Source organism: Chinchilla lanigera, unplaced genomic scaffold (assembly GCF_000276665.1).
Source record: "Chinchilla lanigera isolate Chin_1 unplaced genomic scaffold, ChiLan1.0 scaffold00048, whole genome shotgun sequence".
Lineage (NCBI taxonomy): Eukaryota > Metazoa > Chordata > Mammalia > Rodentia > Chinchillidae > Chinchilla > Chinchilla lanigera.
The window spans coordinates 16,692,134-16,718,457 of NW_004955449.1; the positions used below are offsets into that span (position 1 = coordinate 16,692,134).

At 36.7% G+C, this 26,324-nt stretch overlaps 1 protein-coding gene across 2 annotated transcripts in view; it reads right to left on the reverse strand.

Annotated features, from left to right (window-relative positions):
• Positions 1-3,721: 3,721 nt before the first annotated feature.
• Gpd2 (glycerol-3-phosphate dehydrogenase 2 (mitochondrial)) overlaps positions 3,722-26,324 on the reverse strand; it is a 108,330-nt gene continuing 85,727 nt past the window's right edge. Inside the window, exons 10-18 of one of the 2 annotated variants that reach the window (XM_005393415.2) lie at positions 18,946-19,080; positions 18,543-18,718; positions 17,843-17,974; positions 16,813-16,971; positions 10,320-10,432; positions 10,158-10,236; positions 9,864-9,962; positions 6,875-6,996; positions 3,722-4,971 (exon numbers count right to left, since the gene is read on the reverse strand). In XM_005393415.2, the coding sequence (XP_005393472.1) occupies positions 4,968-4,971; positions 6,875-6,996; positions 9,864-9,962; positions 10,158-10,236; positions 10,320-10,432; positions 16,813-16,971; positions 17,843-17,974; positions 18,543-18,718; positions 18,946-19,080 (1,019 nt within the window). In that variant the 3' untranslated portion in view covers positions 3,722-4,967. Of the gene's footprint in view, positions 6,997-9,863; positions 9,963-10,157; positions 10,237-10,319; positions 10,433-16,812; positions 16,972-17,842; positions 17,975-18,542; positions 18,719-18,945; positions 19,081-26,324 lie in introns of both variants that reach the window. The other variant, XM_005393414.2, reaches the window with a different exon arrangement.

Consider the following 26,324-nt stretch of genomic DNA (forward strand, 5'->3'; position numbering starts at 1 on the left):
TGCACAGGGGAAAATGTCAGATCACAATCTGCAGGTGATAGGCTGCTGCAGGAGCCTTGAGATGCTGAAAATTTATTTTTGTTCTGGATCTAATGAAATAATTTGGTATCCATTAGAGGGCAGCATAAGAACAAAAACTAAGCACAGTATGGGAGGTATCCCCTGCAGCTAGACAAGCACCTTTGCGAGGTAAACTTTTTCAATGCAGTCATATTTTGAGTGTGAAGTCAGTGGATACAGAAAGCTAAGTAATGAAAGAGACGGGAGCAAACCCTACTGTTAGAAAAGAAATGACTCCAGGAAACACAGATGCCAAGTTAGCTTTACGGAGCTTTTGCGCCATACACTAACTCCCTCCAGATTTCACCCTCCTTTTTAAACCAGAAGTGGCCCTGTGAGCTTAATGACCTCCGAGTATTTTACGTATGGTGTTTCTGATAGGACAGCAATGAATTGTGAAATGATGACCAGGATTTTGTTTTCCTATAAAGGTGGAAGTAGGTTATACTAAAACTACTCTAATTGGTCTAATTTTTAATTATTAGAAACAAATTGTTCAAGAACCAAAGCCAGTTTTTAATGATCCAAAACAGAAATAAATGTTCTAGTCTATTAGCATCCTATATGGAATAAATCAATATTAAAACTAATTAACCCTTTTCAAAGGCATTTTGTCCCAGGTTTTTATTTAATGGTTCAGTGCTACTTAAAGCACGGATCAAGCTGGATAAGCTCCATTTAAAAAATGGCCCATTCGGAAAACAGTTTAGCAGCTCACTATGACAAATATATTTATCAGGATAAACTTGGCTTTTTCAACTACCTAAATAACTGCCCATGGCTCTTTAAATGATTTTACAATAAAATAGATATTAAGGGAAACAGCCAAGTCTGACCATTTAGTAGGAACATTGCAACACAGTAGATAATTTCATTTATTGCTTTTAGATATATTTTATCTTAGAAATATTTTCAGTTTTTATTTTTAAGGGTACTCCTCACAGAGATCGGAGTGAAGAGAGGTCCCTGTATAAGTTGCATCATTCTAGATCATATGTAAAATGCAAACCTACAATTTGTCCTTTTTGGAAGAAGCGTTCAAACACACAGTGCAAAGCATATACCTTTCAGGTCATAAATGACTACTTTGACATATGAAACTCAATGAAAATTATATACATTATTTAAGGAATTCAGCACTCTTCCCCTCTGCTATAGTAGCAATCACGGGATGTACTTTAATATTAAGCTACATTGTACTTATAAAGTAGATGATATATTTTGTACATGAATTAAATTCTTCACGGTACCAGAGGAATTAATTTGTAATGTTATGAAATTTTGATTAGCCTGCTATAAAATCAGAATTGTTTACCACAAGTGCCTGGATTCTGACTCTGTCCTTCCAAACAAATAATGAAATGAACTGGAGCACGGAGGCAGGCGGGGGTGCGGGGGGCGGGGGGGGTAATTTATGAAAACATGGTACACCATAATTTTGCCATTTTTCTGCAATAAGGATGGCAAATGATTCATGGGATAAAATGAAATATTTCTCACTGTCATTTCAATGGATCTAAGATTTACAGCTTCTTACCTTAGATAGGAAAAACTCTGTATGCATAAAAATGAATTGTAAATCCATTAATGATGGGCATTAAAAACAAAAAAATGACAATGAAGTAACAGTGAGAAAATCTAAAAAGTAACAAACAAAACAGGAAATGACTATTTGTCTAAACCTTTGAAAACAACAGCTAGCTTGCTTAAAAGCCCTTACTTAAAGGAAGGCATTGAGGTCAGGTTAAAGAACAGTAATACATCGAATAAGCTCATTGTATCTAGATCATTTAAACAAACAAAACCAGATATCCCTAAATTGAACTTAAAAAAAAAAAAAAAAAACTAATATGGAATTTAGATCTAGTCTGATAAGTGTAAAGTTGAAACAAAGAAATCCTTTAAGAAAAATCACTTGTTAATTGAAGATTCTCCTATAGCTACTAGAGCCAAAAGAAAAAATTAAGTATCTTCCTATCTATCCATCTACCTATCATGTCCCAAATCCTTGAGGTAATGAAAAAAAGCTAGCAGTAGTAAATGAAGATTAAATGTGCAACCCTATTTCTACAGGAGTCCCTGCACCTGGAAATGAGTGCAGGGATCCTTTAAAACAAAAAACAGTGAAGTCGAAAGGCTCAGAAGCTGTGGAACCACCTATACCACATGCCACGTTCTAATACTTAAGGCTGGATCAAGGCAATTTAATCCTCCTATCTCTTCTAATGAAATAGGACATATTACCTGCATTATAACATTGTCAACCTTCTAGATTCAAGTATCTCCAATGTGAATACCTACTAGAGTATGGTAAGCCATTCAAGTCAATGCCAAATGTAGAGAATAAAGATGGTACTGATAATCCTGTGAAAGCAGTATTTTGCTTAGATCACATCAATCTTATTATGTTGGACCACGCATTTAACAAATATAAAGATACCTACTGATTTCTGCAAAAGGCCCACAACCGTCTTACCACAGGACCTGAAGAACTGCTGTATCATCAGTGCTCACGTACATCATGTTCTGTGTCTGTATTTCACAAGTTAAGTAGGTAATTAGAGACCTAAAATACAAAGCTCTGGAACAAAAAGATCATCCGTTTTGTCTCTTACACATAAATTCCCTTACTATGAGGGTATCAGATCAATTTAAAACTCTGTTGCTTCTTTCCCTCATAAATCAAATATTTTCAAGCAAAACCTGACACCACTGATAATGCACTGTTGACAAAAGTTACGAAATACTGATGCAACTATCATATTCCCCCCACCCTTTTTAGGATCATCTATTTTACACATTTTGAAAACTGGAGGCAATATTTTGACAAATTTCATGTTGACAAATTTTAAAGTGCTATCAAATTTGATAAGCTGGCTCAATGAAAAATGCTTTGAGCTGCTATCTATTGTTTTCCAGGAACTAAACAAACAGTTCATTGTTCCAAGTATGTATGGGAGCCATTGCTTTCGGGTATTCTATATAATTTCAAAGAATCTTCAGAAGCTCAGGAATGCCTTTGAGCACACACAACCAGGAGGCAGCACCCCTAAACCGCAAATAGAGAACATACTCCATGCACAAATGCAAATTAAAACCTGTAAAATAACACAGGCATTATAAAATTTGCCCAATATTAAAACTGATAACAGCTTTACTGGTTTACTGACAATGAAAATATATACCATTTTTTTCTGTCAGAGCATTTATCAACACTTGGCAACCCAGTACTAACTTGACATGTAAGATGATCAAAATGGATTATGTAATCTTTCCCATTCATTTCTATTGATTTTAGTTATGATAAAATTCATCAGTGTGCCTGCGAATGCAAAAGCTGAAAGGCTCTGGTTGCGGGGTAAAAAGGGGAAGGCGAGGAAAAAAAGAATTCAACTGAATTGTAATAGGATGAATGTAATTTTAGAATAGGATTGCACAAATACAGAAGTCATGCTCTAAAGGCTGCAGCAACAAATTAATGCAAATAATTCTGGTAGTCTTATGAAATTACATCTATTATGAGATAAAGTTACAAAATTCCAAGCTAATATAATGTGTCATTAAAAATACAGTTTCTGGAAATATTTTCAAACTTTTTAAAGAATTTCAACGGTAATCAAAGTTATTTTTCGGACTGCAAGGAACAACAAGTGCCAGCAAATGGACCATTTTAATCAGTTTTATTGATTCATGCTTTCACTTCTTATTCAGTTAAAAACAAGGCACATTAAATATAACTTCTTATTGCTCTATAAATGCATGCAGCTCATTCTGTATATCAAAAGTAATAAATAACGGCGATAAAACACCAAGACAGTTATAAAAATGACAATCCAGCCTCAAACACAGCATTTAACAGTCTAATCTAGAACAATAACCTACCACAATACATAAAAGTGCCACATATAAAAACATGCAGTGTATATATCCACTCCAGTAGTTGGCTTGCTTATGCTTGATATTCTTTGAAAACATAGTAGAGCTTTTTTTTATTCCCTAGAAAAGGCTGACATAATGCAAAACTGTGTAAGTTAGAGTCACTGACTTCAGTAGGATTACATTAATATTCCAAAAAGTCTTTATAAATGCATAAAAAGAAAATAAAACCAAGGCTGACCCTTACAGTATATTAGTGAAAATGAGACTGAAATTTTTGTGATACAAAAGAAGAAACTACGCATTTGAACAGACAAAACAAAGCCAGAAACTAACACAGAATAAAAACCATGCAAGAAATTCTAAAGTTGCACTCAGATAAGCTGATTGAAAACAAGAACATTTAAGCGTGATGGAGGCAAACAACCCGCACTTGCCAAAAAATCCAGCATTATCACTACTGTTAACGACTGAGGTGGGAGCTATTTAAAGGAGTGGCTAACTCCCCAGCACAGAAGGGGGTTCCTTCACCTGAATCCCCGCAAAGGCTCTTGAAATAGATCACTTGGTGATAAAAGGGAATCCCTGCACACCCACCAATCAACTAATACCGTGTTATACAAAAGGAAAAAACACTGTTTTGTGTTTGGAATGGGCTTTGAAGGAGCTTATTCTACTATTTCTTTCCTTTTTACTTAAATCAGATAAAGAAACTATCCAGGTGTAAACTTTACAATGATGGCAGGTACTATATTCACAGTAATGGCTTGAAACCATTTCATTTCCAAAATGAGTTTTTGGGATTGGTGAAGGAGCATATATTTTAGAATGTGCAGGTTTTAAGCAAAAGCAGATAGGCTAAAACAAAGACAAGTGCACTTTTCTTTGTCCTTAAAGGAACTTCATTCATAGCAAAACGTGCACAATCAAGGCCTCTTTTAAAAACACAGATTTGCCCAAGCCAGTCATATTGTAAGCCCAGTCCCTACTGTAACAGAACCAGAGGGGACACAAGTCATCATTATCTTGATCTAACTAGAGAAAAAGAGAAAGAGAGAGAGAAAAAATACAAAATTGTGGTATATAATCAGGATGTTTTAAAGGACAGCTCTTCTACCTATTTAGTATCATGAGGATTTAAGCAGTGAAATTTACTGTCTTGGCAGAAAAACACTAAGTTGCAAAGTCATATGCTTCTATTTTTTTTTAAGCTAAAGTAAAAAATTCACACTTTGAAAGAAAAAAATTCACAGTGACACCTGAGAGCATCACTCAACTCTTTTAGGTTTTCCTTTAGGAAGTGGAATCTAAACTTCATTTAAAAATAAAATGAGTAAGGTACTGTTTCTTCCTGTGATTTCTATTTGTTTCAGTGGTGGTGGGTGGAACCCTGGTTAAGTGAACCTCCTAGCTCATATTATGACATGCAGGCTTATCACTCACCTAGGTGAGGAATACAGATGTCCACAATGTTGACATAAATAGAAATTACAGCACAGAAGTGTTTTATGTACCAGTTTAAAAAATAAGACCTCAATGTGCAATGAAAACCTAAAATGAAGTGTTTTTATTTCTTATGACATATAGAACCTAATCTTTAAAAAAAAAAGTACAGTAGATAGTTAGCTTCAAAATAGGAATCACAATTAATAAATATTAAGAAGACTAGTTAAAAAGCCAACAAAATATAGCAAAAGCATTTCAAACTGGCACTTCTAATTCACCTTGTTATCTGTTAAATTCAATGCATACTGATTTTTGGGTTTGGTCTGTGTGTTTTGGGTGTGGTTTTTGTTTTGTTTTGTTTTTGGTCAACTGAGAGTTTTTTCACAGAGTACAGAAGGTGACAGACCTTAAGCAGCATAATTAGCCTCTGATATTGAAATATGGTACCTTATTTTACATATAATAAAAATTAGCATCTATTCTATTCTATTCTATTCTATTCTATTCTATTCTATTCTATTCTATTCTATTCTATTCACATTTATCTGTTGTAAATAATCCCCTAAAAAGGCCAGGCCTGACAATAACATTTGCTATAAAATTTAGAATTTGGGGGTGGAAAATTGTGTTATATGTGAATTTAATAAACACATGTTCTAAACCCTTAAATGTATTACACTGTAAAGACTGGAAAGATATAGTCTCATCCCACTGGATCCAACTTGCCACTTAAAATGCTTGTTTTAAAGTAAGAAAAGCAAAGATCTTCCTGGCAACTAGAACAGTCAAAGAAAACCAGCGGTGACTCGGCAAAAATGAAGTGCTGAGATGGGCTAGCACCATAACTCCCAGTAAATGCCAGTGCTGTCACATCATCTACCTGCAACTCTGCAAGCTTCAGAGTTTCACTTTGGGACTTGTAACCAGATCTAAACCAGATCTAAACTTGTTCTTCCCTCTCCAGTTGTGCCTGTCACACTGAAAGTATAAAACTGCAGTATTGTTTAGAAGGGGAAAACAGGAAGAAGAAAGGGGCTATCATTTCAATAGGTCCCTCTTTTAAAGAAACGCTATCCACAAACTCAATGTCCAGAGTTTTGTGTGTCTCACAAAATTTTTCCAGCTTTTTTCTTCAATTTCAGCCAAAATATTCTGTCTCTAGACCTGATTAGAATAAATACATGAATAATCAAGGAGGAAGGGTGTCAAGTTTAACAGGTCACAAAATGGATGTAAAACACAAAAGCAATGTGCACTGAAAATGAGAAAATACACCTTCTGGAAGCCAGATTGAATGGTAAATACAAATAAAGTTTCATCCAGTTAGGCTGGTAAATATACCAACATCCTATTTTGGAATGTTTTCCAGTGTTAAAAAAAAAAGGCAGCTACCACAGCCACTATTTCAGAGTGGCTTAGGTCCTCTCTGGTTGTTACATGATGATTTGTTGCTCCTACTTTTGCTGGCTGTGGATTTACTGGTCAGACTCACAATCCTCCACAACTGCGGTCCACAGGAATCGGAACTCTTCGGTCGAGGTTCTCCTCTGCAGTTTTCATTAGTATGGCAAGCCGGCTTCCAGATACCCTTCCTTTCTGAATAGCACTCATCAGCTTCAAAAGAAAATATGCAACGGATTCAGAAGGCAGGCCGCAGGATTCCCTGCCACCCCACCCTGCTCGGATATCACTGCAGTAAGCAGATGTAACTAAGTGCTCCATCAACAGCCATAGCAAATACTGTAGCTCATGTAAAAAGTACAGGTTTGAACATTTAAAAAGAGAGGAAGGGGCACGTATTTCACCACTGCTGCAAAAACCACATCAGTCTGCATTTAAAATTAAATATACTGTATCACTTTTTGTCCCTTAATGTGCTCAGGTAGGGCACAATGTTTTTAAGCAATTTCAAACATTGGCTCTTTAACTCCAGTGAAAAATCTTAAAAAGGAAATCTCAAGGATTGAAGAAAGACAAACTGTGACCTATATTTAAGTATCCTTTTTTCAGTGTTACTCATACTTGACTACTTATTCCTTAAACACTTTTAAAAGTAATTTACATTTAAGTCCTTGAAAATGGACCCAGAGACCTACCCTAAGAATTAAAAGCACTCCACAACCCAGATTTTAGCTAATTCATTTTTATCCAATGGATAAAATCAGAATTAGTCTTGAAATTACATGCAGTCAGCAGGCAAAGGTCTTTAATCTGGAAAGCACCTCGCAATTATGAACATAAGGATTTTTTCCATTTCAAGTTGATGTGGTTTTAACTATTTGCTTTTCTTGGTTTCATTTCACCTATCTTTGTTATTTATTTATTTTAAGAAGAACAGAGCTTTTTACCAGAAAACAATACATATGGAAATTACTGAAATATTTTTAGGGTTATAGCTTTCAGCTTGTAGGGATACATTTCTTTAAAACAACTCTCAAAAGGAGTCAGAGGCATCTGCCAAGGGGCTGGATCAGAATTTCGTGACCTTATTAAAAGCTGTTTCACAAGTGATTGCTTATTAGAGATGGACTCCTACATGCAGAAGTGTCATTAAAGCCCAAACCTGGAAATGAAGTCATGCAACCTGGCAATATTTATAGTGATCTTTCCATGGAAATGATTGGAAAAAACATCAATATTCAAACATAGATGTTCAATCATGATAAACATGAGCTGTTAATCTTCAGAAAAGAAAATGTTTTGTTAGAACCCCAAATACATTTGAGAAATAGTGTACCATAAGGAATTTTGACATCTGAAGACAGAACAATTTATTGTTTATCATTTTATCTCTGATTCTAGGAAGACCTTCGATGTTTATCACAGCTAACAAAACTGATGGAGCTAGTTTTCTTTTAGCCATATATAACATGTACAGACCTTAAAAAACTCAAAAGTTTTCTTTAAACGTTACACCTACCTAAAAATTGTATTATATGAAAAGGAAGTATTTGGATGTGAATATATTTCCTGAAAAATATGAGTATTTGGATGTAAATATATTTCATGAAAAATATGGTCTGCATTTTTTACGTTAAAATTATACTTTATTTGTCCTTACTAAAAGCATAAATAGGCTCTTTCAGTTAGAATTGGACAAGAAATAATTATTTAAAAACTCTGCAAGAAAACCTTCAGGTGGCTTAAATTATTGTCAATGTGCTTAACTCTATTAAATTTAAAAAATTACTTAAAGATTAAACCATATAGCATATGCATAAAATTAAATTCTTATTGTCTCTAAAACCCAAATTTTTCAACCCTAAATGCTATTGTTTATTTACAGTACACATGGAATGAAGTAGTACACATGAAATAAGCCATTTCTTTGAAGTTTTCTTTTAAATTCTGAGACAAATATTCTCCAGAAAAATTATACAAAAAAGCATTAGATGGTTTCAAATTCCCAAGAAGAAATTTTAAATTCAATTTCAAATGTGCATTTAGTTAAAGAGTATGCTAAAGAACTAAACATTCTATTTTGTAATGCTGGACACAACCTGTGAAGATTTTCTGCATTTAGATTCAACAATGCTCTTATCAGCAGCTCATCTCCAGAGAGACAATTACCATTTCCTTTGCCTTGATCTTGTTTGTTTAACTTGACACAGTGAAGAAAGGGCTGACATTGACCAAAATCCCCAGCATTAATTTATTTCATGTTCAGCATTCATCATTGCCATGGTGCAAGCAAGATCTGGCATTCATTTGAAATACCTGCCCAAGAAGCACTACAGAAAATAACCTGACTGCATGGAAACCACTACATTCCTCACATGCAGAGTTCTATGGACAGCTACAAATAATGCACAGGTTTGGTGAATTTCTTGCTTTTAAGGAACTTTTAAGGAACGATGTATAGCATCCAATGTGAAGCTGAAGTAACATTTATTTCCGCCATGGTTACAAAGATTAAATAATAGAAACTTAAATAAGGTGAGACTTGGAAATGTTTAAACTACATGGTCTTTACCCAAGAGTACAAGTTTCCTTCTTTTGCTTTTCTGGCTCTTTAGTGTGTGAAAATCTAATAATTACATTCTCAAGTAAATATGATTCTTAAATGACTGTAAGTGTAATTTCTGAAACTTCTTCCATAAAGAATTAACTTTCCACATTAGAAATTCTGCGCTGCCTCTCTGATGTAAGGGAAGAATGGTCTCATAGCGATATTCCAAGGTATACTTCTTCATAAAGCATGCTTTTTATTCGACCCTTTAAGCCATAATTAACTTGGATTTTATGTTATTTGCCAAATGTATTAGAATGTTTCTTATAAAAAGAAGGAAAAGTAATATGCACCAAGCAGAGCCCTATCCCTGAGACAGACAAATCAACCACTGCTGGCTTCAAGCCCTCTTGTTTTTCAGAACAAAGTGACAAATGGGTGAACTTCAGAATTCATTGTTGAACATCCATTCAGGGTAACCACAACCAAAAGATAAAAGCAAATAGATCTGTTTCCTTCTACCACAACTCACCTGCAAAAACTCATTCAGTTCAACCTGCCCATTTTTGTTCAAGTCTACTTCATTCAGAATTTCATGTAGTGTATTTTCATCCATCTGCACATTGATACTCTAAGTAAAATAAATACACAGAAAAATGAAGTTTAATTAAAAATTATGCATGTCATTTCTAACGTTACAAGCTTTTGAAAATTAAAACGAAAACATTCTTTGTAGAAAACGCTACAGAAGCTACATAATATCATCTCTGCAGCTTTATATTCTTCTGTTATCAAAGACATAGTAAACCTCTCTCCCAAACATTACCTCTAATACACGCTGAACGTCAACAATGGTAATAAAGCCTTTTTGGTCTGCATCAAACTTATGGAATCTCTTCTTGTACCTGGAATACAGCATTTGAATAATGGTAAAATACACTTACATAGCATAAGAAGAAAAAAGGAACAGAGAAACTCATTAGGATACCTGTCAATGTCTGAAGGCAGTAGGCTAATTTCAGAGCGATCTGTTAACTGTTCCGATCGAGATTTATAGCCCATTTCATAGTAGAGAAACTTTCTGGCTGTTTCAAGTTCTCTCTGAAACAGAGCCATACACACAAAGTTCAAAGTTTTGCAGAAACAAATTATTGTTTTTGTCTTTTTTCCTTTTAGTCTTCAAAAAGGAAGCTGACCTTCACTTACTTGACTAGCATACTTTTCTTTCAGTTTTACAGACATCAAATTGACATTCCATAAAATACACTTCTTTTACATATACAATATGATGTATACTCTAATACAACCAAGATACAGCACATTTCCATCCCCCTAAAATCTTCCTCATTCCATCTCTACTGAATTCGTTCATCTGACCTCTGGTCACAGGCATCCTTTGATCTGGTTTTGGTCACTGGAGTTTAATTTTTCTAGAATGTCATATAAAAGGTTTTAGATACACTGTAGGCTTCTGTGTTTGCTTTTGCATATCAAAATGATTCATATTGCTGTATGTTTTAATATTTTGTTTCTTTTTAGTGCAGAGTACTCTGGTACAGTATTGATCAGCCAATCCTGCAGGACTAAATTGTTATGGTTTGGCAACAAAAAAGCAAATACAAGGAAGATACGTGGGAATTGAACTACTGCAATACCACATGCAGTGCCAAGGCAAACACCTTGTGATTAACTATGTTAAAATTTTGCCACTAGGATTCTGGTGGCTATAGAGTAAGGAAAAAATGAGCTGCCCTCTGCTTTCCATGCCCCAGGTCTTATCTGACACTAACTACTGCTGCAAACACTGTCCTTAGCTTCCCTCAGGGCACTCTCCTATCTAAGTACCTCCAAGGCGACTCTCATAGCATATTTTGTTTACAACTCTGTTTTCTCATATATGCAAATATGCTCACAAACAACTTCTCCCCCCATACATATTCTATCCAATCCCATATTTGTAGACTTGATCATGTGGCTGACTTTGTCCAATGGACTATGGATAAAATATGCGGCATTTTTCATTGAAAGCTTTGAAAGTAACATTATAATTTTTCTTAGCCTCTTGCTCCCTTACCATGAAAACAGCATGCCTTGGATGAGACCTGAGGTCAGCCTGGTTATGGAGAAGAGTCACAGCAGTTTTTAACTGCTGCAGTTTTTACATAAGATGAATGAAAATACGTGCTTTCTGTGATAAACTACCGGCATCTTGACAGTGCCTGCTATACAGGAACACCTTGCAAAAATCAAACACATCTTACATGCCTCAACTAACCCATCAAAAGATGTCATTACTTCAAGGGGTCCCAAACTCCAAAATCTGAAGTGCCAGTATGTGAAACAAAAGAAATAAACCAACAACACACACACTTATATGAAATTTGTTTATATGTGTTTTCTTATGTTAGCAATAAGACATGTTACTCTTCTGCTTCTTGGGAAGACAAAACTCTTGATGTTATTCCTCCCCTTCTTTAAGAAATATTCTCTTAGGAAAAAGATACCAGAAATGTTAGCAAATGAAAATTATCAATGCCAAATAACAGTTTGAGTTTAAAAAATGAAAAGTGTGTGTGTGTTTAAATAATACTTGCCCTCGAATTTCCATTTTCAAGAGCATTCTTCACTATCAGATTTCTCTCTTCACTTAAGAAAATCCACTAGTTATCATAAAGAAAAATTATTTTGCTGTTCCACCAATTCTGACCAGCCATTTTCCACAAACTAGCTTAAAATTCATACCCTTGGAAATGCCATCTCTGATGTTTCCCTCTAACAATAAGCTCTTCCTAAACTCATGTCCCTCCATTGCCTATGCAGTTTATCCACAGTCCATTGAACAAAGGAATCATGGCATTTCAAAGCTAGGAGAGAGTTTTTCTCCAGGTCACAGTATTTTTCCCTAACCCCACCTCCTGTATAACATCCCCCAAACGGAAGAGTAAGGCTCTACCTAAAGTGCTCTGGCAATAGGGAGGTAATTTAATTCCTCTGAAAGTAGCCCAGAAAAGGAAGGGTCCAATTGTTACAAAGTTTTATATTGAGACTAATCAATTTCCTTACAATGCTTTCAACTTGTTTTGGATGAGCAAAACTTTGCTATAATAGAATAAACCTTCTCAGCACACATAAAATAGTATCATGAACACTCTTCCTCAGAATTTTTGTTTGGTTTTCAGTGTTTATTTCTTGTTGTTTAGAACTATTTTCTGCATATGGCATGGTGTCAAATGTGTCTGCCATGCATTTCTTTCAGACCTGTCTCAGTTACTTTTCTCTCATTGCTGAGGCAGAATACCCGAGGCAGAATACACGACGCACAAAATTAAGAAAGGAAAGGTTTATTTAGCTCAGTTGGTGGGGGTTTCAGTCCATACTCAGCTGGCTCCAAGGCAGTGTGGCATCTGGCAGAGGGCAACAGTTCATGGCAGCAAAAGACAGCAAAAGCAACAAGAGCAAAAGGGAGCAGCAGCAAAAAGCCTCTTTTCCTCCCTTACATTGTATGCAAATTACCCATGGGGGGGGTGGGGGGGGTGGGGGGGTGTAGCATTCACACCCATAATTCCACCATTGGACCATGAATAAATCATAAACTCTAGAAGCTCACATCCATGACGGCATGAGGCTTTGGGGGGACATCCAGACACAAACCATAACAGACCACAAATACTCCATCATATAATACAATAATCAGCGCAAAACATAGTCCTTCAGCAGAAATCTGGCAAGTACCTAGAAGGGAATAACTATCAACTTCATCAATCTATATACATGATTTCAGCTGGGTGAGGTGGCACATGACTGTAACACCAGCAGTTGGGAGGCTAAGGCAGGAGGATCATTGTGAGCTGGAGACCAGCCTGTGCTACAAAGTGAGCTCAAGGCCAGCCTGAACATGGTAAGACCCTGTCTCAAAAAGACAAATAAATAAATAAAAACATACACACACACATACACACATACATACATAAATGATTTCTATTAATGCAGTTTAAAAGTACAATTGGATTTGGGACCAGCCATGCTCCACTGTTAACTACTATGCATTCACAGTTACCTAAATCATATATTTTTCTACATGTGTTACTGTGAGCCTTATAAAACGTACCTTGAATAGACGGAGTTGTTTTTCTACCTAATGAAAAGCTTGCCATTTGTTTCTATTAAATTACACCTAACTAAATTTCACCCACTGTTTCAGTTTGTCACCAGTCACTCACCCATTAGTTTGTGGTTAGACCAAAGATGCATGCCATCAACATAGGTACTGGAGCAGTCAACCAAGGAGACTAGGCCTGCTCATGTGCTTACATGCTAATGATCTGCTATCAGAGATCTCCTTTGAGATCCACAATGGTATTTTGACTGGTTATAAATCTACCAATTTTACAAATACCACAAGAAATTTTTAAAAATACAGAACCTGTATATATCTATATCTACATATATAGATATATATTTCCCTGATTTTACAATCACCTTTCTCTATTTAAAAAGAAAATTAGATGTCTGAAATGATTTTCCTGTTGATTCCTTTCAAGATTCCAGTAACCATCACTGACCAAACTTGAATGCAGTAATTTAGAAGACCACCCACTAGCAATGATAAGACAACTGTTTCTACATACACTGCAAACTAGGTCTTTCTTTTCACTCCTGTTTGAAATGTGGTGCTACATCTGCCCACCTTCTGTCTGCTGGCTCCAATGTGCTACAATATTTTAAAGACGAACAGTAATTAACCCCAACAGCAAAGTCTCTGACTAACATAAACCTCATGTAGCCTTTAATGGAGACAAATGGTAGCCTCCTAGAGTATCTATTCTCCCATACCAATATTTATTTTGCTATTTTCTCACATGAAAGTGGTATGGGAGGTAGGAGTAGGGAAATAACATTAGTATTAAACTCTAAGCAGCTGGGTGTGTAACCCCAGCACTCAGGAGGATCACTGTGAGTTTGAGGCCAGCCTGAGGTACGAAGTGAGTTCAAGACTAGCCTGAACTGCATAGTGAGATCCTGTCCCAAAATACAAATAAATAAACAAACAAACAAACAAACAAACTATAAGCTAAACAGTTCTCCCTTCTCTCAGCATTCAAGTTTATAGTGGTTGTGATGTTAAGCAGGATCCAGGTTAGGCCTTACTGCACTCTTCTAGATTTTTAAGTATTTTAGTTCGCCATCACTCAGCCAATTCCTGATACTGTTCATAGGCCTTCACATTGTTCTTGCTCTCCAGTCTATCACTGCTGAGCAGCTGTCTTCCAATAGTTTCAAACTTGGTGTTTGTCAGCTTGCTGTGAGTCACCTCGGTTTTCACTTATTTCCCCTTTTACCGAAATGAACTTTTAAAATATTGGTTTTTGCAGGACTCAATCTAAGTATTATTTATTTTCTTTAAAGTCAATGAACTGTATCTCTTGTCTAAAAGTTACAAAATTTACTGCATCAAATTCTACAAAGCAGCATTTCCCAAAATATGTCCTAAGAAATACTAAAACCCTTCCTGCTTAGCCTAAAGAGCGGGAATTTGGTCTGTCTTGAAATCAGTAACTACATGATTAAGCTTCAAGATCCTCCCTTGAAACTATGAGCCACTTATTTCCCCCTAAAATATTTGGTGCAATGTTCAGTAAACAAGTCACTTGGTAAGTATTAAGCAGCAAAACCACAATTCCTTTACAAAGACTTATTTATCACCTTGCTCTTCTTTTACTCTTGAAGCTTAAATACTCCCAATGCTTGTAACCTTTCTCCGAAGTCCAACTTTTTAACCTTTTAATTCTTTTTTTCCTTCTGTCTCCTTTGTTCTCTCTAGACTATCCATGGTTCTCATTAATACTCCTCTGTCTCAGGTACTGAATAATAGCTTTAGGTCTTTTATTTTTGTTACTTTGTAAGGGAAATGGAAGAGTATTTCTACGCACACAAATCTGCTCACAAAATTTGAAATGAGGTTAAATAAATCTCGTTTCCAAACACAACCAGTTTACAGAAATTTTTCCTCCTCCCTACCTCCTATTGCTTGAATTCCTTGCACAAAATATGCTGCTGCATATTCAATTCACTTCAACTGCCATTTCTGTAAGAACTTATTATCCCCAGTCCTTCTCTACCGTAAAAGTGACTGTCAGGAGCACAGGAGTAAGTTTTATTCTTGTGGTGCCTCTGTATAGAGCTTGTGCTGATCAAACTACAACTTCAAACTGGAACAGCTACAAGCCAGTATGGCTTATGCAGAGGCAACAGGGAAGGGCAGGGAAAGGTTACGCTCTGGGATCAGAATGCTGGGTTTCAATCCTAGCGTCACAATTTACTGCTCATAGGAACTCTGACTAGGTGTTACTCTGGGAGCCTGTTTCCTTAACTACAAAATGGGGTAAAGGTTATCCCCTACAGAAGCATGATCAAGATTAAGACATTCTGTTTGATCAGTGACCTCCTCCATCTACAGTACGTGCATGAAAATTACTAGGTGATAATTTTGAAAATATAGAAACATGTTCTCATCTCTGAAGACTCTGACTCTGGTAAGCTAAAGTCGAGCCTTGAAATCTGCCTTTTCCACTGTGTTTTCCAGGTAACTCTGATATATAGCCCTCTTTGGGACTCTACACCAAAATGAGAGTGTTTTATGGACAGGCCAGATGTCCAGTACCTCCTTGCTCATTCAGCAGATGACACAGACACTAAATAATGTTCATTTACTCCACGTGAGAAAACAGCAGGAGGACACCTGTCTATGATCGGGAAGCAGGATGTCACCCAACCTCAAATTTGCTGGTCACTTAATCTTGGACACTTCAACATCCAGGATTGTGACAAACGTTTATTGCTTAAGCGATGCAGTGTATGATATTTGAGAACAGCTCTAATGGACTGAGTTGCCCTCTGAGTCACAACTTGCTCTTAGTTCTCTCATACTTACTCATTAGCTATTACTTTCTCTTTCTCCTGATTCTTGCTTATCTTCATAACTTCTTAAGAGTACCCCGGGGATCAGTCTTGGGACCACCGTCGTCATCTAGCTACTCTCTCAATGATATAATTCAGTTTGATAGCTTAGAAGCCAACTTAAATTAACAGCTCCATCCCAGGACTCCCCTCTAAATTTTGACTGATAACATCCAATGGTTTGGATTTATTTATAAGTTGCTAAAGCAGAGACATCAGTATAGAGAATAGTCTGTAATGATTCATCTGAGAACTACTAGAAACTAAATCAGGGTGACAGGAGTTGAATGTAAAAAGAAAAAGCTGAACTGATGCAGTATTTAAAGATAAATATGCTAAGATTTGCTGATGGATTTAGACAAGGTATGAGATGATGCATAAAGTATATATATATATACACAAATTTACAAGAAATTTAAGATTATCATCAAAAATTATGCTAGTTCTATAAACTGATCAGGCCATGGAATATTTACAAAGGGTTTACAAAGGGAAATGTAGTTTTTAAGACTCCCATATAGTACCTCTTTCTTCTTCTCATCCCAACTCAGTTCTCTGCCCATCAGTTCAACAATCCTGGGTAGGGCTTCCTCCGCAGCCTGGACATTAAGAAAGGCCAGGCGAGTGCGGCGTGAGATCATGTCCACAGCAGTGCAGGCATACTCCTTAATCCCATATTTCACCTAAATTAAAGAAAGATTATTTTAAAAGAGGAAATAAAGTTTCACTTAAAAACCTGATGCTCTAAAATGGTTGACATTTCTGTTTATGCTTTGCGGTTTTCCAAGATGCATGAGACAAACAGTAGCACAACACAAGTCATCTATCTGCATGTCAGTACCAGTGAGGACATGGGAAATGACATAAACTGGACAAGTCTAAATGCTTCTTCCTGAATAGAACCGGCATCAATATGCGAACTGCACCGCTCCTCACTAACCATTCATAACCACTTACTTCTTTTTGTTTATATATTAATAGGGAAGTTAACTGACATAACTGAATGGGCAAAAGAAGAGTAGAAAACAGTTACGGTCCTATCTCTGGAGGCTATAAAGTCCTCTGTCTCAGGGTAACCAGAGGGCAGAAACCCTGAATCAATGGAAAAGTGAACAGTTTCTGGACACCAGTGTCTCAAAGCACTATGGATCACAAAATATGATGTCAGGGTTCAGACCACTTGATAACATAAGAAACAAGACTCAAATCTTTAAGAAACTGTCACAGGAAGGGATGCCATCATGCAAGAAATGGGCAACACATACTCCAGAGGCTAAAACTCACAAAAGAACTAAGTGCAGCAAATTTACAAGGCTTGGGACAGCACCACCAAGAATGAAGTCTATTTTATTATTATCACTATCAACATCCTTTCAGAATTAAAGTTTTGTGAATGAAAAAATCTACACTTGGCAGACAGAAACTTTTCTCAAGTTTTAGCTAGCATGTACACATTACAACTCACTTATAATTTTTAAAGAAAATGAAGAATAAGCAGATGAATGGTATTCCATGGCAGATAAGAAGTGCCCATGTGACCAACCACTCACATACCTCTGCTTCAATATATGGAAATTCTGACACCAGCCGCACTCCAACGACAGGCCACCTTTTTCCAGTCACACTTGCCATTTTGGCCACCTCAAAAGCTTTGTCACCATAGGTAGCAGCAAGATGTTGTGCCACCTATGTAAACAAAATTGCATTAGGGAGGGACTTCGACCACCAATACAGAAAACAAAAAACAAAAATCAGTGCATGCTTACCTTCTCAGTTTTTTTACGCCTGTAACTAATAGTTCTCAGAGAGTATTAGGTTTTGATTTTGTGGGAGGAAACCACTTGGGGCTCACAAATGCTTAGACCACAACGAACTCAGCTACTCATGTATCACTGTACCAATGACTAATGAAGCTTCAGGTTCGTTTTGCTCATGGTATCACTTCTGAAGAACAGCTTTCCTTATACTTAGGATGGAAAGAATTTGGGAAGCTGTGTGCAACAGGAATAAACAAATGGACTCCAGGTTTCAAAACAGAAACTGAAATGTATACTGATTTTTAGGCAATTTAGGCAACTATGGGCAAAGAAAGATCACCATTTTTTCTTACTTTACTTTCATAGTACAGAGAGAAATGTACTCAGCGAAAGGGAACTGTAAGTCAAGGAGGTCACACGATGGTTGCCAATCCTGTTGCTAGTAATAGTGAGAGATGAAGTAAGTCAAGTAAGATGATGTGGTATTGCCTACCCACCTCACTTTCAAGTCCATAATCCTGGACAAGCCTAATATACAGTGTGGGGCTCCAATCTTTGCCTCCTTGAAGGAAAAGTCCAACTGTTCTACTAGGTCCTGCTTTCAAATTGTGAAACTTGATTGCAGCATTCACAGCGTCTTCTGCCATAGATCGGTAAGTTGTCCACTTCCCACCTACAGAGAAATTGCTACCTCTTAGTTTTCTTATAATTAACCGTCTATCAATGAATTACAAAAATTGCCTATTGTTTATAATAAACATGGCAAACCAACGTTAAGACTCCAATCAGAATCATAAAAAGAAAACCCTGTTCATTAGTTAGAAGAGAATCTCAAGGGAAAATTTAGTCAAGTTCGTATCTGAAGAACATTCAAATAACAAGGTGATAGATATCCTGTACCTGCTATGGTGATAAGGCCACTCTCGCTGATGTCAACAACATGATTTCGAGAGATGGACTGAGTGTCTGCAGACTTGGGATCTGTAACGAGGGGACGGATACCACTCCAAGCTGCCAGGACATCTCCTCTTCTCACTAGCAAAAAGCATTATTACGGGTTATGAGGATTATTAAAAAAAATTTTACCAAAAGCATGAAAAAATTAATACGCAGGAAAGCATTCACTGAAAGTGCATGAGGCTGCACTTTTAAAAACTGACAAACCTCTTATAAGAACTGAGAGATCAGATGGGTGTAAGAAAAATTCATAAAGATTTAACTGCTCTGTTATAAAGATAATCTAAATCTACCTGAAAAATAAGTTGGAAACCACTGATACCAAAGAGGAAGCAAAGAAAGCAAATGTTAGCAACCCTCCATCTGGGGTAACCTGGAGCAGTTAAAAGCTGTTGAACAGCACTTATAATTGACTTAAAAGCAGCTGAGGTGAGTAGATCAGATACAGAAATGACCAGTCAGCATATGAAAAGATACCTGAGATCAGTAATCATTAGGGAAATGCAAATAACAACCACAATGAGAGACCATTTCATACTCATTAGGGTGATCATTATCAAACAAAAACAATACAAGGTAATAACAACAATTAAACCAGAAAATGGGTGTTGGCAAGGATAGGGAGAAACTGGACCTCCCGTGCACTGCTGCGAAGAAACACAGACACTCAAGCTTAAATATCACATGGTTTCTCTTCTATGAGAAACCCAAATTATAAATAGAGCAACACAAAAGCGATAATAGGACACCTGTAATCCCAGCACTTTGGAAGCAGAGGCTGAGGCAGAAGGTTTGCCATGAATTCAGGGCCAGCCTGCACTATCTAAAAAAAGTTCAAGGCCAGTCTGAATGGCATAGTAAGATCCTGTCTCAAGAAAGAAAAAAAGGAGAGATAATAAGAAGTAGGGAGAGAGATCTGTCTAAAATGGAAAGAGGGCCAGGTGCGGTGGTGCATGCCTGTATTTACAGCACCTGGGAGGCTGAGGGAGGAAGGTAGGAGAGATCGTTGTGAGTTCGAGACCAGCCTGGGCTACAAAGCGAGCTCAGGGCCAGCCTGAACTGCATAACGAGATCCTGTCTCGGGAAAAAAAAAACTGACAAAAAAAATAGGAAGGGAATAAGAAAGGATGAGAAGGAAAAAAGGGTTAAGATTTGTTATGTAAACAATATGCAATGTATTAACCATTGTTACTCTCCTATTGTTTTGAAGTTTTTTTATTTGTCTTTAAAACAAAAGATGTGTTATGAAGCCAGGCATGGTGGAACCTGTAATCCCAGCACTTGGGAGGCTGAGGCAGGAGGATCATTGGGAGTTCGAGACCAGCCTGGGCTACAAAGTGAGCTCAAGGCCAGCCTGAACTGCACAGCGAGACTCTGTCTCAAAAAGACAAAAAAAAAAAAAAAAAAAAAAGTGTTATGTACGTGGACCACTTCCCCACAAGGAATGTACACACTATGTATTGCAATCATGTACTAATTTTTAAAAAGTAAAATAGCATAACTGCTATGAAAAAGGTATAGCAATTCCTTAAAATATTAAACACTGAGAATTACCATATGATCTAACAATCACATTTCTGACTATATACTGAAGTGTATTTAAGTCAGATAAAATGTATATGCCCATTGTTATGGTTCATATCTAGGTGCCTCCCAAGAGTCATGTGCTCAAAGACAGTGTTTTGTTTTGTTTTGTTTTGTTTTGTTTTGTTTTGTTTTGGTTTGGTTTTTCTCCAGTACCGGGAACCGAACTCACGACCTTGCGCATGCCAGGCAGGTGCTTTTGCCACTGAGCTAAATCCCCAGCCCCAAAGACGGTGTTTTTATAACGTAACTGGATTATGGGGGCTTACAGCTGACAGGCAGGGCCTTAGTGGAAGGGGTGGGTCAATGGGAACATTGCCTGGAAGGGTTTATCTTCTTCCCCAGATCCTCCCTTGCTCTCTCTCTGCTTCTCGGGTGCCATGACTTGAACAGCTATTCTACTATCCCCCTCTACCATGCTATCTTGTCTTGGAGCCGCTGCGTTATGTACTGAAACCTCTATAAACTGTGAGCCAAAATAAATCTCTCCTTTAAGCTGCAGGCTTCAGATAGTTTGTCCCCGCAATAAGTGACTTAGGCACTCAGGTTCACAGTATTATTCACAATAGCCAAAAATGTCTAAGTGTCCATCAACAGATGAATGGATAAACAAGATGTGGTAGACAAATACAAGGGAATGTTATTCAGCTTTAAGGAAGGAAATAATGACACATGCAGCAAAACAGATGAACCTTGAACATATTTATGTGAAATGAATAAACCAATCACAAAAGTACAAAAACTGTATAACTCCACTTACTCTATATAAAATACTTCACCATCCTCAAACTCACACAAGCAGAAAAAAAAAAAAAAAGGTTTCCACCAAAGTGTAGGAGACATGAATGGGAAGTTAGTGTTTACTGGATACAGAATTTCACAACGAAGATTAAAAGTTCTGGAGATAGATAGCGGTGATAGTTGCACAACAGTATGAGAGCACTTAATGCCATAAGAACCATATACTTTAAAATAACTAAAATGGTAAATTTTGTTATGCATATTTAATTTTTTTAAAACCATGATAAAAAGATAAGTTGACACAGTTCAAGTTTTAAAATATGAAAAGGTTAAGGAAATATTTTACATATAATACAGAAGTACCAGGACCTGTATAAGCCTATATTACACATCCATGCCTTAGTTCAAATTAATCGATGTATTGCATGGAGCATAATTTTCCAGGCAGAAGACAGGCTGGAATTTAGTTTCTGCTTCCACCTTGTATAGTAAATATTCTGTATTCTATACACAGCACCACCTGGCAATTTTATCTAAGACTATTATCTAGCAGATTCTGTATAAGGAGTCATAAAGTCTCCCAGAAATGATTATAATACAAAGTCCTAAATATAAGTGCACCTTATCAAGTATAGGAGAAAAACCCTAAAAACAAGTTATACTGAATGACAGAAAACTGGCCCCTCCCTGTCTTTGCTATCAAGTGAAAAACATATTTCCAGTAAAGATAAATTCAATTAAAGTAACCCAGTATATTTTAATGTTGATCCGTAAGGGCTTAAGGACTGTGCTCTTAAACAGACTATCATTTGAAAGAAGAGGGGCCATATACCTGTGGGAGTGTTTAATGAGGCGCATATTCACTGTAACCGAAACCAGCAGAGAAAGCACATAAATGAATTGATGAGAAAGCCTAAAGCTTCTTGGTCTTGCTAAGTGGAAACCACCTGAGACCTCCACGTGGGGGACCCTAGATCCTCTGATGCTCGCATTCTCTCAAATATGTTTGATCCTGAAGGTTTCCATTAGAAGGGGCTAACTTCTGCATCACCACATTCTCTAAGGCTTGTAAAAGCTCAACACAGGGGCTGGGGATTTAGCTCAGCGGCAAAAGCGCCTGCTTGGCAAGCGCAAAGTCGTGAGTTCGGTTCCTGGTACCGGAGAAAAACCAAAAAAAAAAAAAAAGCTCAACACAGTGGAGGACTACTCAGCCATAAAGGGCAAACTGAGTCATCTGCAGGAAAATAAGATACACCTTAAAACCATAACGTGAAATAAATCAGACAAGCAGCTTAAATACTGCATGAATTCTCTTAAATGAGAAATCCAGAATATAAATAAATTAAAGAGCAAAATAAAAGAAACAAAGAGATAGATCTTTTTACAAACAGGAAGGGGACCAAGAGATAGAGGGCGAGGGGAAGGGGATGAAAAAAATTTGGATGTGTTATATACATGTACCAACTTATGATAAACGTAACCATTATGTACTACAAACTTTTACTAATTAAACAATTTTTAAATCCCTCAACACAAATAATACAAAGTATTTAAATCTTTACAAAAAATAAAAACCTAACTAGAAAATTACTACAACTTTCCATCAGAGTTCACATCACCCTCTAAGTCTAAAATAGAACTTAACCCATACCTACTTATAAAGCCACTGTGGTCACCACATAGTCCCTCCAATGTCTGAAATTCCTTAGCCACGCAGATTGGGAATTTGGTTTCAACTCTTAGACCCCTTTGACTAATTTTTAAGTTATCTGATGAAAAATTAGACTTCCCAGAATAAATCTGAAGTACATGTACATAATCTGTGGCAAATGCTTTACCTTTTCCATTACAACTGGCAGAAACACTCATCTATGAAACTTGTTACGGTTGATACAATGTGTTAACTTGCAGAGTCTAGTGGCTTGACTAAGTTCCGCATCCTGGGGTGAAAAGAACATGCCCTTCCTGCTCTGGGATGCTGTTCATCGTGTCAACTTGAGAAGTTTAGACTAAGTGACCAAGAAGGGCCAGGTCCTTACTTTGTATCATCCTGAGCCTGTGCGGGAGGAGGGCATGGAGATGGTGTGAGTACTGCACACCCCTGGGTGGGGGCAGCCTGCTTACAATGTAAGGGAGGGAAAGAGGCTTGCTTCCTACCTCTTTTTGCTCTTCTGCTTTTGCTATCCTGTGAGGCCTTGAAGTGCTGTCCCTGTGCCCTGCCACTCTGCCTTCGGACCAGCTGACTAGAGACTGAAACCTCCACAAACTGTAAGTTAAATAAACCTTTCCTTCCTTCATTCTGGGAGTCAGGTATTTTGTCTCAGCAACAAAAATAAAAAGTAACCAAGACACTTGTGTTGTCTGGAACAAAGAGATCAAACTGAAATAATATCTAAGTTTTTCACTCATCAGCGAAGACAAAGCAAACATTATGTATGTCATCGATGTCATTTTTCATCCTTATTCCTGGAACTGATCCTCAAAATAAAACAAACTACTACTAGAAACAAAGGGCTCATAATATGTTAAATTTTTTTCGACATTTTAGCATTCAGCTTTTTACTCTGTGAATTATATCGGAAGAATGTTAGGATTAAATTTATTCAAAAAAGATATATTGGTAAGGATAGTACAATTTTAATTAAAATATTAACCAATGTTACTGGCATGCAGTATTTCTATATTATTAGACCAAAAGATGGTTAAACCAAGTTGTCTATTAGTTCCCTCCCAATCTTGAGAATTAATGACCCTTTTAATCTTCACAAAACCCCCGGATTATTCAAAATGCTATTGGTTGCTGAAGCAGAACCTCTGTACCCCACCACCACCACTCACAGTTAGTAAAGACTTGTCAGGGCCACAGTTATAATCTATGCCCATGGGGCACAGTATAGCTAAACATGGGAAACACTAATTCTAACCTCATGAATTAAAAAATAACAACTAACTGAGCTAACAGATTTCTCTCTTTACAATCAATTTACCCACTATAGAAAACTTATACATTGTTAAACAAATTTTAATTATAATTTATTGGAAAAAGACACCAAAGCAGTGAATGGGTATAGTCAGAATAAGGAATCATTACCATATCTTTTAATTCTGCCAGAGCTGTTGCAGTCACATAACTATGGGCAAAACAACACCATAATGAGACCTCCAGTACAATGAAGGAATTTTACTACTGAATCACACTGAATTCATCACCTCTTAAACCTTCTTATATCTGGGGTTTTGTTTTATAAGATAATCAATTTGTTTTTCTCATTTAACAATTTAAAAACCCCAAATTCAATGGCTACATTAAGTTGAGCATTTCTCAAAGGGAAGCAGTACTCCCAAAGTCCTTTCTGGAAGCAACATCACTCTGATTCCACAACCAGGAAAGGATCCAACCAAAAAAGGACTCTACAGGCCATCTCTTTCATGAACATAGACACAAAATTCCTCAATAAGAGACTGGCAACAGAATGCAGCAAATCATCAAAAAAGATCGTATATCATGACCAAGCACAAGTCATTTCAGGGATGCAAGGATGGTTCAACATATCCAAATCAATAAATACAATATACCACATAAAAAGAATAAAGGACAAAAATCACACGATCATCTCAACAGACACAGAAAAGCATTTGACAAAATCTGACATCCATTCAGGATTTAAAAAAAAAAAAAACCTGAAGAAAATAGGTATAGAAAGAATCTGATAAAAGCCATTTATGACAAACCAATGGCAATATCATATTAAACGGAGAAAAACTGAAAGCTTTCCCTCTAAAATCATGAACCATTGGGCATGGAGGAGCACATTTGTAGTCCCAGCATTAAGGAGACTGAGGCAGGAGAACTGCCATGAGTTCAAGGCCAGCCTGAACTACATATAAGACCCTGTCTCACACTGACAAAGGAAGAAAGAAAGAAACAAAGAAAGAAAGACAAAAGAAAGAAGAGAAAGAGAAAGAAAGATCCACTATCATCACTCCTGTCAAATATGGTTCTTAAAAAATTAACCAGAGCATCATAGAAGTGAAATTATTATTACTTGCAGATAACATATCTTCTACATGGAAGACCACAAAAACTCCACCAAAAGACTCCTAGAATTAACCAAACTCACTAGTAATAGCAGGATACAAAGTTAACAGTTGAAAGCAAGTGTGTGTTCTTGTTCACCAATAACAAACTCATTGAGAGGGAAATTAGGGAAACAATACCTTTCACAACAGCATCAAGAAAAATGAAATACATAAGAAATTAAGCTAACCAAGGAAGTAAAAGATATCTATAATAAAAACTACAGTACTGGCTGGGGATTTAGCTCAGCGGCAAAAAGCGCCTGCCTGGCAAGCGCAAGGTCGTGAGTTCGGTTCCCGGTATTGGAGAAAAACCAAAAATAAATAAATAAATAAATAAAAAGAAAAAACTACAGTACTGTATTCTGAAAGAAGATATCATAAAATATAAAGATATCCTGGTTCCAGTAGAACCAGGTCATACTTCCAAAACTGTTAACAGATTTAATGCAATCTCATTCAAAATACCAATAACATTCCTCACAGAACTAGAGAAAGCAGTCCTAAAATCCATATGGAACCAGAAAAGAATTAGAACAGTGAAAGAAATCCTGGGCAGTAAGAGCAAAGCAGGGGGCATCACAATCCTGGACTTCAAGTTATACTACAATGCTACAGTGATTTAAAAACAAAACAAAACAAAAAAACAGCATGGGGGCTGGGGATTTATCTCAGTGGCACAGCGCCTGCCTGCCAAGTGCAAGGTTGTGAGTTCGATTCCCAGTACCAGGAAAAAAAAAAAAAAAAAAACAAACCAGCATGGCATTGGGGAAAACAAAAAAGAAAATAAAAACTAGATTTGTGGATTAAGGGAACAGAACAGAGGATGCAGTAACTACCAGGCATACTAAACTACCTTATTTTTGACAAAGGAAACAATACAAATTTTGCTACAGGAAAGATGTCCTCTTTTAACAAAT